The 17986-nt window shown below is 54.8% G+C and overlaps 3 protein-coding genes across 4 annotated transcripts; 1 reads left to right on the top strand and 2 right to left on the bottom strand.

The window, feature by feature from the left end:
- Positions 1-1476: 1476 nt before the first annotated feature.
- MRPL10 (mitochondrial ribosomal protein L10) lies at positions 1477-7282 on the bottom strand. The gene is made up of 5 exons (XM_032871402.1): positions 7201-7282; positions 4699-4868; positions 3675-3839; positions 3280-3424; positions 1477-2073 (listed from the first exon to the last, which is right to left on the bottom strand). Exons 1-5 carry the CDS (start codon positions 7250-7252, stop codon positions 1817-1819), a joined length of 789 nt encoding a protein of 262 aa, XP_032727293.1. The 5' UTR covers positions 7253-7282; the 3' UTR covers positions 1477-1816.
- Positions 7283-7596: 314 nt separating this feature from the next.
- On the top strand, positions 7597-12470 carry LRRC46 (leucine rich repeat containing 46). Its single transcript, XM_032871401.1, has 8 exons — positions 7597-7712; positions 7811-7916; positions 9294-9402; positions 10460-10506; positions 10790-10899; positions 11088-11157; positions 11495-11643; positions 11966-12470. The coding sequence occupies exons 1-8, from the start codon at positions 7700-7702 to the stop codon at positions 12331-12333; spliced, it is 972 nt and encodes a 323-aa protein (XP_032727292.1). The 5' UTR covers positions 7597-7699; the 3' UTR covers positions 12334-12470.
- A 502-nt stretch (positions 12471-12972) lies between these two features.
- On the bottom strand, positions 12973-16504 carry SCRN2 (secernin 2). 2 transcript variants are annotated; one of them, XM_032871400.1, is made up of 8 exons: positions 16456-16504; positions 15910-16083; positions 15497-15678; positions 14762-14961; positions 14126-14341; positions 13823-13988; positions 13531-13711; positions 12973-13270 (listed from the first exon to the last, which is right to left on the bottom strand). In XM_032871400.1, the coding sequence occupies exons 2-8, from the start codon at positions 16081-16083 to the stop codon at positions 13112-13114; spliced, it is 1278 nt and encodes a 425-aa protein (XP_032727291.1). In that variant the 5' UTR covers positions 16456-16504; the 3' UTR covers positions 12973-13111. The 2 variants fall into 2 exon arrangements, with proteins under 2 accessions (XP_032727291.1, XP_032727290.1); XM_032871399.1 differs by lacking the exon at positions 16456-16504 and having other exon boundaries at positions 15910-16355.
- Positions 16505-17986: the final 1482 nt, after the last annotated feature.

Raw genomic sequence — 17986 nt, 5'->3', positions numbered from 1 at the left:
ACTTTTGATCTGTGTCAAATAAATAAATAAAATCATTAAAAAAAATAAACTCTTAAGAAATATCTAAACCTGGGACACCTGGGTGACCTAGTTGGTTAAGCGTCCTCTGACTGTCTTCCGCTCGGGGTCTGGAGATCAAGCCCCGCGGAGGGCTCCGGCTCAGCGCAGAATCTGCTTGAGGTTCTCTCTGTCCCTCTGTTCCTTCCCCCTCTCTCGTGCATGCACTCTTAATAAAGTCTTTTTTTTTTTTAAAGTTCTAACCCTCGTTAAAATGAATGCAAAATGGACTCACAGCTTTAAGCAGTGAAGCTGCTTTCTGGGAAGTGAGTTTTTAATGGCAGGGCCTCAGGCATCACCAGCAGGTGAAGGGTGCAGTGGGGGTTCTTTGGTCCAGAAGGGATAAGGGCCACCTCCTCCCCCCAGGCCTCGGTTTACCCTACAGGATCTTACACATTTCTCGGGAGATGCCTGTTTTCTCAGCCATTCAGAGCCTCAGCACAGCTCCTGCTGCCCCAGGAGGGCGTTGCTGGCACCCAGCAGGTGTCTGGGAGTCAGGGAGGGCATTGGGCAGCACTGGCCAGACCAGCTCTGACATCCAAGAGCCTCGGGAGCCTTTTAATTCACTTCGGATTGATCAAGCATCCCTGGGGTATACAACATCAAGCTGGGAACTATGGGAAATCGGTCCCAGACCAGGCCACAGAACAGAACACAGCCAGAGCGGCTGTGGCACAGCCCCAGATCCGGGAGGAAAGCACTACAGCCACCTTCCCTACTCCAATCAAGGACAAGGGCAGGCTTCTAGTTAAACATTCTAATTCATTAGGAAATTTTGGTTCTCCAAGATTGGGGTGAGGCCTTCCATCAAGAGCCTCCAGACACCCTCATTAATACAGAATTCTGGTTTGGCCCAGCTGTTGTTCAGAATCACCTGGATCATGCTGGCTAATGTGCAGAGCTGGCAGCCACCTTCAAAAGGACAAACATGTAAGAGATGCCATGTGGGATTGGTCCAGGGAGGCAGGGGACCTGGACATGGAAGAGGAAGGATTTTCTAGGAGGGGAAGTGAGAATCAGAGGTGGCCGTGAGAATAAGTCTACACGGAGGATAAGCTCACACACAGCAAAACAGAGGAAGTAAAATGCATTTCATTTTATCATCAACCTTTCCATAATGTGACACACCCCGAGGGTGGAGAATTAACACTCAGGCACAGCCCGGACCCTAATGAGGAAGCTCGAGGGCAGAAATCCAGGGAACAGTCTTTTGAGCAGAGAGAGAGCCTAGTTCAAGTCCCTGTTTGGCCTCTTATTAGCTGCATGACCTTAGGCAGACTACTGAACTTCTCTGTGAAATGGGTGTGATATGGAGACATGGTGAGAAGAACGGAGGTGTGTCAAGCGGTGAGCACAGAGCCTGGCTCTCAGCACAAGCACCAAGGGGGATCCAATCCAGCACAGCGCACTGTTGAGGGGACAGGCCAGGAGATACGTGCAGCAAGGGACAGTGACATGGAGGCAGAGTGCAACTTCCTTGTCTGTTCAGCTTCTCTGCCCAGGGCCCGGAGAGCCGAAAGCCTGTTCCTGTTAGGTCCCAGAGTGGGAACACTGGAGACAAAGACAGTGATTCAGAGCCTCTATTTGGAAATGGGGTGTCTCTGCATCCCCGCGTAGCCCTGTGTCTGGGAAGTCGGGCTCAGCGAAGTCAGGTCACAAACGCCACTCCCCACCCCAAGTGCTTCCACATCTCTGATGGATGAGGGCGCGGCCCACGGGGCAGAGTGTGTTTATGGGTGGGCCGGGTACAACAGGCTGACTAGGAGTTCGGAATAGGGTCAGGAGAAGTGGGCTGCCCGCCGGCCAGCGCCACAGAGTCCCCCGCCTGTTGCTCTCTGATGTACTGGTCCAGGAGGGCCGTCAGCTGGAAGGACTGGTGCTGAAGCAAGAGGTGGGTCTGGGCCATGCGGAAGGTGAGCCCTCCTACCAGCTCGCCCTGTACCAGGGCCAGGCTGGGAAGCTGGGAATAGTTGATGAAGCCTTGTCTGCTGAGGATGGCATCATCGATGCAGCCACCTGGAAGAACACGGGGTCAGCCGAGCGCCACGAACGCCTCTCTCCTCTGAAAACAACGATCGAGGTCCCAACGCATGCTCTGTTGCCCTTCTCCACCTCCCAGCCCTCCTCGAATCTGGTTCCCATGCCTGCCCTGCCCAATTCCCCCTCAGTCGGGGACTGATCCCCTCCCTTCCTTCCTAACTCTTCCCTAGAAAACCCTGACATAGGACATCCACCTGAGCCAACTGCCACTAAGTCATGGTTTCCTAAACTTTCTTAAAGAACCACAGGGCGCGGGGTGCCTGGGTGGCTCAGTGGGTTAAGCCTCTGCCTTCAGCTCAGGCCATGGGCTCGGGGTCCTGGGATCAAGCCCCGCATTGGGCTCTCTGCTCCGCGGGGAGCCTGCTTCCCCTCTCTCTCTGCCTACTTGTGATCCCTCTCTGTCAAATAAATAAATAAAATCTTAAGGAAAAAAAAAAAAAAAAAAAGAAGCACAGGGCGTGTGTTAGCGGGGTAGGGGGTGGTCCACGGAGACCTATAAAACCAGTCTTCTCTATAAAAGAACCATCTCTGGGGATCCCCAGCATCAGGGGAGTCTGGGAAACACTGCTCCCTGCCCTTTGGTGTCCCTTACCTCGGGGGGTTTGTTTTAAGTATCACCGTCTGTGTGGCTTTCTGTACGCCACTGCAAGACTCAAGGTGTCTGAACTTCCTCTCCCGGCAGAGGCCTCTCTGCTTTCCCTCCTCTTCCCCCCAGGGCAGAAATGATGCCGGACTGGGGGTGCCTGGCTGGCTCAGGCGGTTAAGATCCGACCTTGGTTTTGCCTCAGGTTATGTTCTCAGCTCCTCCAGCCCTGCACGGGAGCCCCTGCTCAGCACAGAGTCTGCTTCTCTCCTTCCCCACCTCCCTCTGCCCCTGCCCCTCACCCGCCCCCTGCCTGAACTCTGTCTCTCCCTAAAATAAATAAATATAAAAAGGAAATAAAGAAGGGACGGAGAGATGGAGGGAGGGAGGGAGGATGGAGAGACGCAGAGTAGTGAGCCAACATAGGTTCCGGAAGGGCTCAACAAATGGTGCTACCGACTCAGGCCCCATCTGTGAGTGATGGCCCCCCACGAGGATGGCCACAGTCCTACCCACGTGTACTTAGCAGATGGCATCAGGCCGCAGCAGCACCCACTCCCCTTCACCCCCATTCTCAACCCACAAGGGTGCTTGCTCACCTAGCAGTGGCAAGAAGGGCACACTCTTCAAGACTCGTACCATCTCCTTGACCTTGGGCTCCTCGCTGACCAGCAGGAAGTTGTGCCCCACAAAGAGGGGCAGCAGGTTCTGGTACTTGGAATCCTCTAGAAAGGGCTTCAGAACCTGGAACAGCAGGATAAACGGCTTCCTGGGGACAAGTGGGAGGAAAGGCTGCCCACCCCAGTCACAGGCCAAGTCAGGCTGTGGGTGCAAGCTGACAGTCTCCTCGGCCCCCAGCCACAGTGCAGGCACCAGACTGGAGGGTTGCTTGGGGCTGGGGGGGTTGAACACTCCCGATCTGGGAAGGGGCCCTGCAGTCCGAGTTGGCAGAGGTGGGGGAGCAGGGTGCCCGCACCAGAGGGCTGCTCCCTACCTGGTTGGGGAAGACCTTCAACAGGATCTTGTGCTTCCGCAGCCGGTGCCGTATGAGCAGCTTGTCCTCTGCGCTCAGAGCCACATTCTGGCAGACAGCTATCATTCGGTTCTCTCGGAAAACCGTGTCTATCTCCCGACGGAGGAGGCGGATCAGGCCTGTCTCCTGTAGTCAGGAAGAGATGACCCAGGGCACATCAGCTGCCCTTCTCCTTGTCCCCCTTTCTCCCCAGGGGAACGGGTGCTGGGACCTCCAGGGATGCCCAAACGGGGGAAGTATCAGTGTTCAGGAGGAGGGTTGGGGCCCTGCCTCTCAGGACATGCTCCCCCTCCCATTCTGCCCTTCGTTTTTGTCAGATAACCACAGTCTTTAGAGCAGTGTTGTCACACCTGACAAAGCTCGTCCCCATGACCTGGTCACTGGTCTGACCCAGTCAACATTTGACAATAATGTGGTCAAAATTACTTTCTCTCTCTGATGCTGCATTCATGTTGAATCAATTCACCAATCATAAACATAAGATAACTTTTTTTCAGTGTTAATTCAGAACCGAGGACAAGACTTCATTTTCTGAAGACAGTGTTTCTCAAAATTGACAGCATGTGGGCCTGACAACAAGCATAAAGGTACAAATTCCCCTGGTCTTTCTGCTCTTTTTAAGGACAAAAAAGTTCCTCCCATTCCTCTAGGAAAACACAGAAGCTTCAAGTCCTTTCAAGACAAGAGAGATACTCTCCCCTATCTCCACCTGCTTGCATAACTTTCACACAATTTGGGGGAGACAAGTAAAGAATGAAGGAAACCCAGGAGGCCCATCCAATCCATAGAGCCCAAAATGCCAAGCAGATTCAAGCGCACATTTCATTTTAAAACATCAGCGCACATTTCATTTTAAAACGGGGTCAAAGAGGGGAAGTAGTGATGTGGAGGGGTAGGTCCTGGAGAGCTACTTCATTATGGCGTCAGAGACAAGGTCACATCAATCCACCATCCTAGCACCAAGGACGGGCAGTGTCCTCCTTACCTCTGGTGGGGGACTGGGAGGACACGGTAGGCATCTTGGGTTGATAGCGGGTTTTGGGGGGATATACTCAGTCACAGCCATCAGCTTCTGCCGCTGGAAGTGCATCACACGACGATGGCGGGTAACAGCCTTAGAGCCACAGCGGATAGTCTGGAGGGTGGGCAGCCGACCTGGGAGGGGAAATGGCAACGCTGTGACGTGCAGCTTCTGGGAGTCCTTAGTCAGTCTCAGATGGAGAAAAAGCCCACCCCTGAGCAAGACAACCATGGCTCACAGAGCTAGCCCCAACACAAGAGAGGGACAAGGAATTGTCTGCTAGGAATTCTAAATCCCCCAAACTTCCCTTCTCTTTAATGAATGACCTGAGGTCAAATGTTTGATCCTTTGAGGCTCCCATTTCTCCAGCTCTTCTATATGTACAAAGATGAGGGGAGGAGGGAGATGAGAACAAGGGAGAAAGTATATTTGAACACGTTAAAAAAGGGGGGAGAGGATTGAGCAAATTTTTTTCCTATTTTTTTTTAAGATTTTATTTCTTTCTTTGAGAGAATGTGATGGAGGACACAGAGCAGGGGTGGAGAGGCAGAGGGCGAAGGAGAAGCAGATTCCCCACTGAGCAGGCAGCCTGACACATGGCTCCATCCCAAGACCCCGGGATCATGACCTGAGCTGAAGGCAGATGCTTAACCCACTGAGCCACCCAGGCCTCCTGCAAATTTTTCTTAAATAGCCAAACAGTAAATCTTTAAAGTTAAAGAACCATACAGTCTGCAACTACTACTCAACCGTGCCATTGTATCATGAAAACAACCCTAGACAATATGAAACAAGCAGAAGTGGCTGTATTCTAATAAAACTTTATTTATAAAACATGGTGACCAGTCCTGCCACAATATGGCAACCCCTGGTTTAAGCCAACCGTTCTCAAGGTGTGCTCCCTTTACTCAGCCAGCAACATCAGCATCTCCTGGCAACTGGTTAGAAACATAAGTTCTCACGGCCTGTCCTGGTCCTCCTGAATCAGAAACACTGGAGGGGAGCCCAGCAAACAGTGATTCTAATAAGCCTCCAAGTGTTACAGATGCATGCTGAAGTCCAAAACCACTGCTCTAGAACTGCTCTGAAGCCTTCACCCATGAATTGAAGCAGGAGGGAAAAGAAGTTACACGGCTCTCACAGTTCCCCCAAACAAGCCTCCCCTTCCCTTGTTCTTGTTTATAGGCATCGCTGGAGAGCACGCCTCAGAAGATAAGGGAGCCACTTGAAAGCTGTAAGCCTAGCTGACCCCTTCATCTTCAATGAAAGGACCCAGGCTAGCGCTTCCCACTTTCAGCCCTTCCCAAGTTTGGGATGGGGTCTCAGGGAAAAGGTCAGCTAGAAGGTGGCTGTAATAGAGAGCATGGAGGTTTACTGGGGTGATAGGTTTTATTGCCAGCAGCCACAAAACCTAAGTTAAGAACACAGGTTTGGGATCAGATGAACCAGATTTTTTTTTTTTTTTTAAGAGAAAGAGGTGTGTGTGTGAGGGGGCGGGGGGGTGGTGGTCAGAGCGAAAGCAAGAACGCCAAGCAGGCTCCAAGCTCAGCAGCACCGAGCCTGAAAAGGACTCAGTCTGACCACCCTGAGATCATGACCCAATCGAAAACCAAGAGCTGGATGCTTAAATCTACTGAGCCACCCAGGTGCCCCCCAGATGGAATCAGATTTTAATCTCTTCTGCCACTTACTAGCTGTGACCTTGACCAGTCACTCAACTGCTCTAAACTTGAAATTCTTCACCTGTAAAGAGGAGATAATCATGACTTCTTCATGACATGCTTTAAAATTTAAATGAGATAATACATGTAAATCATTTACCACTGTGCCTGGCCTATATTATGTGAGTGAAATCATTCATTAAACAAATGTCTACTGCATGCCTAATGCCAGGCACCACGCCACCTGCCGGCTATGCTGAATGAACATAAGGGTTCTGCCTTTACGGAGTGTGAAGTCTAAAACAGGAAATAACACATAAACAAATGCAAAATTACAGACTGAGGGGTGAAAGGGGTCCATAAACAGACTGCAAAATACACATTTTAACAATGGAAACCTGCTTTGCAGAAGGTGGCCAGGGCAGGCCTAAGCAGGTGACATTTAGGCCAAGACCGTGAAAAGGTGGCACAGCGCCAAGGTCTGGGCGAGCAGTGGTTCAAGCAAAGGAGGCGAGCAGGAGCTGGGTGGTGGATTACAGAAATCCAGAGAAGGAAGGGGGCCTCTGGAAGAGGGAAGAAATACTGTGGTTGTCGCTGACATTGTTGCTGCGCTGCTGTTACTACTAGTGTCTGCAGCCACAGGGAATTAGACGGAGAAAGGAGACCAGCGATCTAGATGGGCTCAGGGGTCATCGGGAGCTGTCTGGAGTAAGAGATTGTGGGAGAGGATCAGTAGTGGAGGAGGGGAGACAGAACTAGAGAGCGCCGTCCGGAACGCGCCATGAGGACCTGGGCCGCTCCTTACCCGCCCGGGGCAGGAGACCCCCTCGCAGCATCCCAGACACTGCCGCAGCCATCGCCACCGGAAGCACAGACGGGAGCCGGGAGGGACAGAAGGAGCTAAGGATTGTGGGAGGTCCTGGGACCGGAAACAGCCCGCGAATCCGCCGGTTGGAGCACTAATCCGCATGCGCTGAGCCGCTGCGAGCCCGCCCCACTGACGCCCAGTCTCCTAGCAACGACGCTTATAATCTGGGGCACAGCTCTTTTCTTTCGATCCGCACCCGCCACTCTCTACCCACAGTCCCCCAGTTTTACTAACCCCTTTGCACCCGTCAAACTCCAGAGCTCCCGCTTCGATTTACTTTTGTCTTCTACTGCACCTCATGAATTGGCTCTGAATCAACCACTTTCCCTCTGAGCTTCTCCCTCCTCACACCATCCTGGGTTCCGCCACCCCTGGGGCTATCCAAGTTGGTCGGCTTCCCTTCGTCCTAAGCCCATGCCAGGCCAGTAGCCTTTAAATGATGCCCGGAGGTGAGTAGGGGATGGGGTGGTGAGTAGAAGATTCGGATAACAGTACGGTCGGGCTTCCAAGAATAAGAAACGTAACAATTGGACTCATCTTTTCACAGCTAAGCTTGCCCAGAGTCCAGAGGAAGGGGGCGTCTGCATTACTGAAGCCCTTATCACCAAGCGGAACTTGACGTTCCCTGAAGATGAGGATCTGTCGGAGAAGATGTGAGTGCCAGGGGGAGAAGGAGGTGGTGGACAATTGAAACACACAGGATGACCAGTCCCCTGAGCTGTACTGGTTTGTCAACTCATCTTTATCCCTCTCTTTACTTACTCCATGCATTCAATCAGTGGTCATGTCCAATTGATTTTGCCTCCTTAAACATTATCCTGTTTCTCTTTTTCTTTCTTTCTTTCTTTCTTTCTTTCTTTCTTTCTTTCTTTCTTTTTTTCTTTCTTTCCTTTCTTTCTTCTTTCTTTTTTTTTTACCGTGCCCACTCAACTGCCTTAAATAAGGCTCTTAAGCCATCACCTCTCAACAAACTCCTAATTAGTTTCCCTGTCCCTGGGCCTGGTTCCCTGGACTGTTACCAAAGTGATCCTTTTAAATGATAACTCTGATCAGGCACACCTTGATGGAACTTTCCTTGGCTCTCTAGTACTTCCAGAATAAAATCCAAATGCCTTAGCATGAGTTGAGCTCTGCTGCCTTTTTAGCCTTATTTCTTGCCGTTCTCCACTATTCCTCTAAGACCGGACATTCTCACACCTTAGCGCCTTCTCAGATTGGTGCTGAGCAACATCACCTGGGAGGTTGTTAGTAATGACTCTCAGGCCCACCCCAGACCTACTTAACCGAAAACTGCATTTTAACAAAAATTCCAAGGGACTCATGGGCACATTAAAGTTGGAGAAAGCCTGGATTAGCACACACTGTTCCTTCTGTTTGACATGCCTTCTCCTCATCCCCTTCTCACCTTCCCAGCCAACTCCCACTTACATCACCTCCTCCAGGAAGCATTCCCTGTCCCCCAATTCAGGAGTCCGTGCACAGTTCAGGCACTCCTTTGGTCCCTTGTACTTGTGTCTGTCATCCACTTGTCATAGATGTTTGGCCTGCTTCTTGAATAGTGATGGGCAGGGACTCTCATTTGTCTCTAGTGGGCACTCAGTAAATATTGTGGGAGGAATGAATGAGTGAATGGAAAAAAGGTCCTTCCATGGACCACTCAAAAGGGAAGCAAGGAAGGATCCTCCTTCCGAGTTGTCTCATCTCTGCCTGGGTCTCTGCTTCCACCATCCACGCTGGTTCAAGGAAGTCTTCTCTTGCCTCTGGGTCTCTCCAGGAACCATAATCTGCTATCACCCATTTCCTGGTCCAAGGGCCTTCTACTCCTCTCACCCTCTGATCCTTCCCAGTGCTTCTGACCAAGATCCAGGGCTCCAGTTTCATGGTTTCATGATGGGGACACCGCCTCATGAGTTCCTGACATCTCATCAAAGGCACTTACCTTGAAACCCCTTTCCTCCCCCTCCCATCTTCCCTGCTGAGACAACACAGAAGTGGCATTCCATTACAACACCTGCTGACCGTTCTTCCAGGTTTCACACTCTGGCTGAACTGCAGACTGTCCGCCTGGACCGGGAGGGGATTACCACTATCGGGAATCTTGAGGGCCTCCAGAACCTTCACAGCCTTTATCTGCAAGCGGTAACTTCTTGCCTCCTGCCCTTCTTCCCCCTTCACCCTCTGTGGACCAAGTCTGTTTAATCCAAAAACAACCAATCAGGTAACCTTGCCCATTCCCTGCCATTCAGGGGGGCAGACCTTCATTGAAACTGTTCCCAGATGGGCGCCTGGCTGGCTTATCTGTGGAGCATGCAACTCTTGATCTCAAGATTGTAAGTTCAAGCCCCACATTAGGTGTAGAGATTACTTGGAAGGAAGGAAGGAAGGAAAGAAAGAAAGAAAGAAAAAGAAAGAAAAAGAAAGAAAGAAAGAAAGAAAGAAAGAAAGAAAGGAAGAAAGGAAGGAAGAAAAGGAAGGAAGAAGAGGAAGGAAGGAAGGAGGGAGGGAAGGGGAAGAAAAGAAGGAAGGAACTGTTCCCAGATGAATCAGGAATTCTCTTCAGTTGAAAGATCAATCCTCCCTGAAGAGATCCTAAGCATGCTCTTGAATCACTGGTCTTTTGTCAGACAACTTCTCCGGGTCTCAAAGTTCTTTTTGGTATCTACCCTATCATGTTATGTATAGCTCGAGCCCATTTCCTATTTTGTAAAAGTGGAAGAGGGAGCCAGAAGATTCTACTGCATCCTTCAGAACCTTGAAGGCGGTTTTGTTGTCGGTGGTGGTGGTGGTCATCGTGGTGGTGCTTGACTGACTGAGTTTCAGGGTCCTCCGGGTTGACTATACCCCGCTCCTTTCGTCTTTCCCCGCAGGAACTTTACGAATCAAAGTCACGTGTGCCCATTACTCCCTGCGTGTACCTAAGCCACCACTCAGGCCTCCACTACTGCCCCGTGGCCTCTTGGTCTCCTTCTTGACTTCCAGGCCCCTCTGTGGTTGTGGGCTGAGCAGCATATACTTTAATGAAGCATAGCCAGCCCCCAAGTTGACCCCCCTTGACCATCCACCCAGAGAAAGCAAATCATCCCCAGGTAGCGAGAACCAGTTCAGAGGGCAGAGGGTCATTCCCAGGGTGCCAGTTCGCCAGCTGCAACAGGGGACAGGGTCTACCCAGTTTCCCCAACTCATTTGCTTTCTGCAGAATAAGATCCAGCGGATTGAGAACCTGGCCTGCATCCCCTCCTTGCGGTACGTGGTGTCAGGGCTCAGGCCTGGGGGAGATGGGGAGAGCAGGGAGAGGGGGAGACCCGGCCATGCCCCAGAGAACTGGTCCAGACTTCTCCAAGTCTAATGTCTTGTCCACCGAGGACCCAACAAGTCCTGCTCTGCTTCCCCCACCCAGGGGGCCACAAGTCCCCACTCATCATCAGGCTGCTCAGCCAGGGCACCCCGGGCACCCGGTGTCCTCCTCCCTTCCTCCCGTGGTTCCATGATGCAGCTCTGTTTTTGCATCCCTTCCTTCCCCCCGCAGCTTCCTGTCTCTGGCAGGAAACCAAATCAAGCAGGTGGAAAACCTCCGTGACCTCCCACATCTCCAGTTTCTGGACCTTTCTGAGAACCTGATAGAAACACTGAAGCTGGGTAGGAAGGCCCTGGCCCCAGCTCATGGGATAAGCCTTGTGTGGGCCCCCCCTTCTCTGCTACCATCTCCCCATGCTTGCATTGGCAGCACGGCCTCTGGGGGTCTGGGGAGGCTGTACAAAGGGACAGAGGCTTTGGGCCAGGAGAGGGGTAGGACACCCTTGTTCCCTTCTCCCTGGTGCACGCAGATGAGTTCCCTCAGAGCCTTCTCATCCTCAACCTGACCGGAAACAGCTGCACCAACCGGGATGGATACAGGTGAGGAGGACATGAGGGCAGGAAGAAATGGAGGGTGGCCGAGCTCCTCCTCCTACCTCCACGCAGGCCCCCTCTCAGTCCACAAACCCGGGGTCACCATCCACGGCGCCTTCTCCTTCACCCCGGCTCAAGTGGGACGCTTTTTCTCTCCAACCCTGAGATCCACACGGAGCCAGCCCTTAGCTTTTCGGGACTGACCACAGGCCCATCTCCCCGCCTGTGAACACCAGCCCTCCCGGTGTGGTTGCTGCGGCTTGTGTCTGCACTTCCTCCCAGGCTCCCCACCCATGGGTGCTCTCCCGGGATGGGGGGGTCCTCTGCTCTTTCTGCCCTACAGGGAGCTGGTCACAGAAGCCCTGCCGTTGCTCCTGGACCTGGACAAGCAGCCTGTGTTAGAGCGCTGGGCCTCGGATGAGGAGGAGAAAGCCTCAGACGATGAGGAGGAGGAGTTCCCAGAGCTGAGCAGCCCGTTCTGCACAGAGCAAGGTGGTCCTGCTTTCCAAGGCTTGCACCCTCTCTAGAACTCTCCTCTGCCCTGTGGGGCACTGGGGCAGCTAAGGTGGCAGTGACAGCTAGGGAGGCAGCCCCAAGCCAGAGCGGTATCTGGGTAGGAGAGAGACAATCCCGCCAGGGCCAGGCGTCAGTCTGGGTGCAAGTGACGTGTCCTCCCCACCCCAACCCCGGGCCCCTCCTCGCAGGGATGGCAGCAGGTTAGTCCTCTCCGGGGGTCAGCCAGAGACCTCCCTGCCGACAGCCTTCCTGCCAAGCCCAGGGCTCCGTCTACCACCTACTGTCTTGTCCCTCCCAGGCTTCCTCCAGGAGCTGGAGCAGGAGATGGACAGACACAAGGAGCGCAGACAGCAGGCAGCCCTGAATGAGCACCTTCAGAGGATGGAGACGAAGCCCGCCCTCACTGACCTCCCCCTGCTGCCTGGGGGGCCTGTGGCTAAGGACAGCAGTCCCTCTGTCACCCCCAGCCAAGGGAAGGAGACACCCCTCAAGCCCGCCTCCTTGCCACAAGCCACCTCTGCCACCAAGAAACCCTGCCCTCTGGTTTCCAGCCAGCAATGCACTGTCCAGGCAAAGAAGGGGACCAAAGCAGCCACAGGTCCCAAGGCCTCTGTGTCCAGGGCCCCCAGCACAACCAAAACTGTGACCAAAAGAATCAAGAAGTGAAGGGCAGCCCGTCCCTACCAGCAATTCCACAGGAACGAGGAAGAGGGAAGAAAAGGGCATGGGTGGGGCCTCACCTCCTCCTCAGACCCCTCACCTGTGACAGAAGGCTCCCCCAGTAAAATGTCACCCAGCCCTGAGTATGTCTTTCATGTCACTGGGGGGCATCAAGCAGTCAAGGCAGTGGGAAGGAGTCACAGAAATACAGAACCCAACTCTACTGAACACGTTTCTGGACATTTCAGGAACCACCCAAAGGACTGGCCCACCTCAGGTCCCCACCTGGCTGCCTGGGCCCTGAGCAGGCCTCACGGTGTGGAAGATGCCATCTTCCAGAGGGCACAGCTCACTGCCATCCTCGGGGCGTGCCCTCCAAGGTTCAAGCCAAGGACCCAAAAACCCGTGGTCCTCATTCTCCTTAAACATTAGCTCCATAGTGTGCCAGGCACATTCTCTTGGGCATACCCACTCACACACCTGGGGAGACCACCTCTCCTCACATGCCCCTGCCACAGCCTCCCCCATCGAGTCCCCATCCCCCAAGAGAAGACTGTGCTGCCAGCAGACAACCAGAGGCCCACGGCTGCCCTTTGCCCTCACTTGGCTCTCCCACCCCCACTAGAGCCGGGATCAAGTTCACTGAACAGTGAAATAGCGTACTTTATTAAGGCAAAGGCCGAGCTGGCCTCCCAGAACAAGACTGAGGGGAGTAAAGGGCTTGTGCTGATCTTGCCGTCCCAGGGGCCCTGTACCCACCCCAGGCCAGGACCAGCTGTGGCGCTCAGCCATACACCTGGCTCTCCCTCTCTACAAAGGCCTGGAAGAGGGCGCCCAGCTCCTGCGGGGGTGGGGCCCACTCCCCGGCCAGCAGCCGCCGTGCAGCCTCGAGGCCTTCCTGCTCCAGGTCCCGCTGCTTCTGCCGGAGCTGCTGCCCCCGATCCTGCCCAGGAAAGGCAGAGATGAGTCCCTGGGACAGGCTTCCCTCCAGATCGCGGGGAGATACCTGCCATCTCCCACAAGCAGGAGAAAGGACAGGGTCCCCGACATTCTCCTGGACAGCTAGCTTTGAAGGCAGAGACTCCTCCGGGCAGTCTAGAGTCTCTCCTCCACGCCCAGGCCCACTCATATTTCCAGAATCCCAACTGGGCATGGGAGAAGTGAGTCATGTCCCCAGAGTAGCCCCTAATCCCCGGGGCTTACCTGCCCACTCTCCATCAGCCCCAGGGCCACCTGGTGTCCGAGGTAGAGGCTATGCCGGCGATCCACCTGAGTCTGGAATCGGGGCTGGGTCCGAACAGGGTCCCGTGCCCCAAAAGTGGGGGACACCACCTGGGGGGCCGGGGTTGCGCCCGCCCCAAAGATGAAAGGTTTGAACACTGACCTAGTGGGACAGAGATGGAAGGAGTGAAGGCTATCACATCCCCCCGGACACACACACACACACCCAGCCTGGCAAGCTCTCCCCTGCCTTCCCCACCCTCATTCCCCTCACCTGGATGGGTCTGGTGTGGCAGTGAGAAAGTGAACACAGGGCTGTGTGGGATCCCGGGGCAGGATGGACACCATGCTGGCCGTGGTGCGAAAGCCTCCCGAGTCCATACAGATGCCACTCTCCTTGTTCCTGAGAATGTCCATCATCACCTCTGCTGTGATGCCCCCTGCGAAGGAGGACAGGCTGAAGGGCCCCCAGGGCAGAAGGGGACCCTCTGGCCCGGGGTCAAGGCTGTGGGAGAGGAGAGAGGCCAGTACTGCCGCGGCCCTCGGGCCCCCAGCCCGCTGCTGTCCAGTCACTGACCTCGCTGCTGCTGCAGCAGCTCTCGCCCGGCCTGGAAGCGGGCTTTGGCAGCCTCCATGCGCACAGGCTGCTGAGTCAGGGAGAAGACCTGAGCGAAGTCGAAAGCGCTCTGCCCACCCCACCAGCCCTGGGCCAGGGCGTGGGTCCGCAGCTCTGGGTGTTCAGCGGAGATGTCTGTGCCAATGCTCAGCTGGTTGGAGATGTTGTGGGCCCCCTCTGTGGAGGAGGCGGGAAGGGGAGGGAATGGCCCCTTTATCATGAAGCACCTACTCTGAGAACAGGGCAGTTATTAAAGAGAACAGCTTTGCCCTTGTGGAGACGGAGACAGACGTGTGAGCTTGAGGCTGTGGCAAGTGCAATGAAGAGGCACCTGCTTGCACATACGGGGGAGAGGGGCGGAGGGGAGCTGACCGCCAGGGAGTCCAGGAAGGCTCCCCAGAGGAAGCGGCAGACTAGAGCACAAAGAGGATTTAAGCAAGCAAAGGGGAAGGAAAGGGTCCTCATCGGGCTCATCTCCCACCTCCTCAGGTATGCCAAACACCCTGAGGTTTGCACCTGGATCCGCCCTGCCTGGCCCCCATCCCACCCCCTCCCAAGGCTGTCTCCGGGAGGCAGGCCCCAATGCTGGGCCCTCACCCTGGATCCTCTGTGCGGCCCACAGCCTCCCCGCCGTCTCCAGCACCCACGCCTCAGTCCGGTCAGCCAGCAGGAAAGTGTTGTGGTAGCAGAACGGGGCAGGGTCCTCCCGGCAGCTGCCCCCTTGCCCATGGCTCTCCAGCAAGCCCGTGATCACGTGCAAGGCCTCCAGGGCAGAGCGGCTCCGTTCTAAGGCCAGCCTGGCACAGGGAGAGGGGCCGGGACCAGAAGGGCAGTGAGGTACTGGCGGTGGGTGACAGAAGCCCCAGTGGACAGACACAGCCCAGGGAGGCCCGCGTCACACAATCTTCCCACAGTGGTTGTGTGGAGCGTGGTTAGGCCAGGGGTTTTCAAGTTTGGCTCTGGGGGTCCCCTGAAGAGGCCTGAAACATGGTCTCGGAGAGAGAAGCGCACCGGGTCCCCCAGCCTCTCTTCAACCCGAGTGGCTCTGCTTTAACTCGCTTCATACCTTGGGACTCCATTGGGGGGGGAGCACTTCTACTGAAAAAAGAAATGTGAAACCACTGCCCTATTTCTGGGCCAGGAGAGGCTCCTTGGGAGCTCCTTACGAGACTGGAGATGGGGCCGGGAGAGAGGAGGAGCTCGGGCAGCCTGTCTGGGCTGGCAAGGGGGACAGAGAGATGGGGGCCCTGTCACCTGGGCTTAGGGGAGGGGGGATGGTACTCAGCTCTCAGACTTCTAGCACCAGACGATAAGGGAGGGCAGTGTCCCCACCTGAGCAGATCCATGCCCAGCAGGGCTTCCCCCTTGCCAACTGGCTCCTTGGTCCACACCGCCTCATTGCCAATGCAGACACCATGCTCATTGGCGCCCATCTCTGCCCCCCAGAGCCACGAAGGGCGGCTCAGGATCACAGCATGAGTCTCTGACACCTGGTCCACCTCAATGTAGGTGCACTGCAGGTAAGAGGGGAGAAGGGGAGAGCCCACTCAGAAAGGGTTTTAGTATTCCCACTTGCCAAGGAGCAGGCTAAGTCAGAGGCTAGGCCCAGGCTGGTAGACCAGAAGGTCATGCTCTTTCCCGCACCTGTGGTGGCTTTCCAGGGGCCTGAGGAGCGGAGGAGGAAGGTCTGAGGCAGACGCTCAGATCTGCCACAGCTCCTAGCTCTTCCGTAAGGCCTAACCCACCTGGAGCCGGCTCCCAGGGGGGTGAGTGCTTGCGGGTACAAACACCACCTCCTGCACTTCGTCCCTGGGCCGGTCAGAGTTCTTGGCAAAGATCACCGCGGGGATGGCCGAGGCCGGGGGTACCGAGACAAAGCAATCGCAGGAACGCGGGGCGTCGGGGTTCCAAGAAGCCATCTGGGGAGAGGTAGGGACGAATGGGTCCTCTTCGGGCGACCTCTCCACCATCCTGGCCAGAGCTCAAACCCCCTGGGAGCCCCTATCCTAACATGTGTCAAGAGACACTCGGAGGTCACTGCTATTGGGTTCGCGATGCTCAGCACCGCACACAGGCGAAGGCACCGCGCGGCGGAGGCACCGGCTCTCTGCCCGGCTCCAGGCTCGCGGCTCCGCAGGCGGGCGCAGAACGCACGTTCCCAGGGCCCTGCCCTACCGGGAGCCCGGCTCTCCGGCGCAGTCTCGGGACCCCTCCCTCGCCACCCCACCCCTTCCTCCACGCCCTCATTCTGTCCCCACTTTCTCTCTTCCCCAATACGGTCTGCCCCTAACCTCACTCCCTCCAAGATCCCCAGCTTAGTACCTACCGCCACCGCCGCCGGTTCGGGTCATTGGGCGGAGGCTCCCAGGTGACCTGGAAGGCTTTGGCCCGGGAGGCGGAGCCGGAACCAAGCTCTTGCAGTTCTACCGTTTTCCACCAGGGTGCGCGCCAGCACTATTTCTTGGAGCGGAGCAGGCTTGGAAACCGTGTTAGGAAGCCTGTCCTTGCCGGCGCCGCTCTCAGGCTGGAAAAAGGCTGCAACGAATACGGGGCCACTTCCAATGGGGTCCCTATGGGGAGCAGGAGCTGGGGGTGGAAAGAAGCCCAGGTGAAAAGAGAGGAAAGAAAAAACAGATCTGTTAGTGAGCGCAGATTGCTGGGGCATCTGGAGGGGAGAACTCAGCTACTTGTGTCCTGGTTTGAATTACAAAGGCGCGACCTACCCCAGTCCCCACCAGGGCGTAAGATCTGTCAGATTGTCATAGGGCTGAAGGTGTAGGGATAACTTAAGTTAATGCATTTTTTAAAACGCACATATTCTCAAAACCCACCTGACCCCCAAAAGGTGGATTCTGCCCCACAGTGCTTGAACTCCTAGAAAGATAGCTTTGAAAGGATATTTGAAAATTTCTAGTCCAAAGATTTGGTGCCTTTACACAGAGTGAAACTGAAACAGCAAAGAAGTCTTGGCCAAGGGGGCACCTATTGATGTGTGGGTGGACTCTGATCCCAAATGTTCTGCTTTCCAGGTCATTTTCCTCTATTAACCCTCTCTGTAATCGGCACTTAAGCAAATGCAGGCTACTCCTTTTGCTCTGTGGAGCCCTCCAGGATTGGGGACAGGAGAGATACTGAGGATTCTCTACTTCTCCCACATCCATCCTGCCAACAAATCAGGGCTGCTGCTCAGAGCCCTTGGGAGAGCGTGGCAGCCTGGGGTCATTCCTGGGATGGCAATGAAGGCCAAGTTTTCCCTAGGAGGCAGGCTATGGGCGGGTGCACCAGATAAGGCTGTTGGGGGATCTGAAATCTGAGACAGTTCCTAATTGCCTAGAGGTATCCAAGGCTGATTCTGAAAAGGAAGTTGTCCCCAAGGAGATGGGCTTCACTTCAGAAGGTGCACTGCCACTTGCAGAGAAGAATGATCTAGAAGCTGGGCAGGAAGCAGGGAAGAGTATCACCTAAAACTCAGAACACTGGCATCTCGTCTTGCTTCTGCAGTGGACCTGGAGTGTCTCTTTGGGCAGGTCACTTTTTCTTTGAGGACCTGTTTCCCCGGTAGTAAAATGACAGCATCGAACTAGATCTGTGATTCTCAACCACGGGTGGGGAGTGGAGGGGAGCAATTTGCTTTCCACCCACAACTCCCACTGTACAACAGAATATTTTCATACTCTGTGGACGGCCAGCATCAGCGTCACCTGGAAGCTTGTTAACAATGCAGAATCTTGCAGCGCCTGGGTGGTTCAGTCTTTTAAACGGTGGATTCTGGATTTCCGTGCAGGTCATGATCTCAGGGTTCTGAGATTGAGTCCCGCCTGG

The sequence above is a fragment of the Lontra canadensis genome, unplaced genomic scaffold (assembly GCF_010015895.1).
Source record: "Lontra canadensis isolate GAN:19392208 unplaced genomic scaffold, GSC_riverotter_1.0 scaffold43, whole genome shotgun sequence".
NCBI classification, from domain to species: domain Eukaryota; kingdom Metazoa; phylum Chordata; class Mammalia; order Carnivora; family Mustelidae; genus Lontra; species Lontra canadensis.
This window is presented reverse-complemented; position numbering and strand designations above follow the sequence as displayed.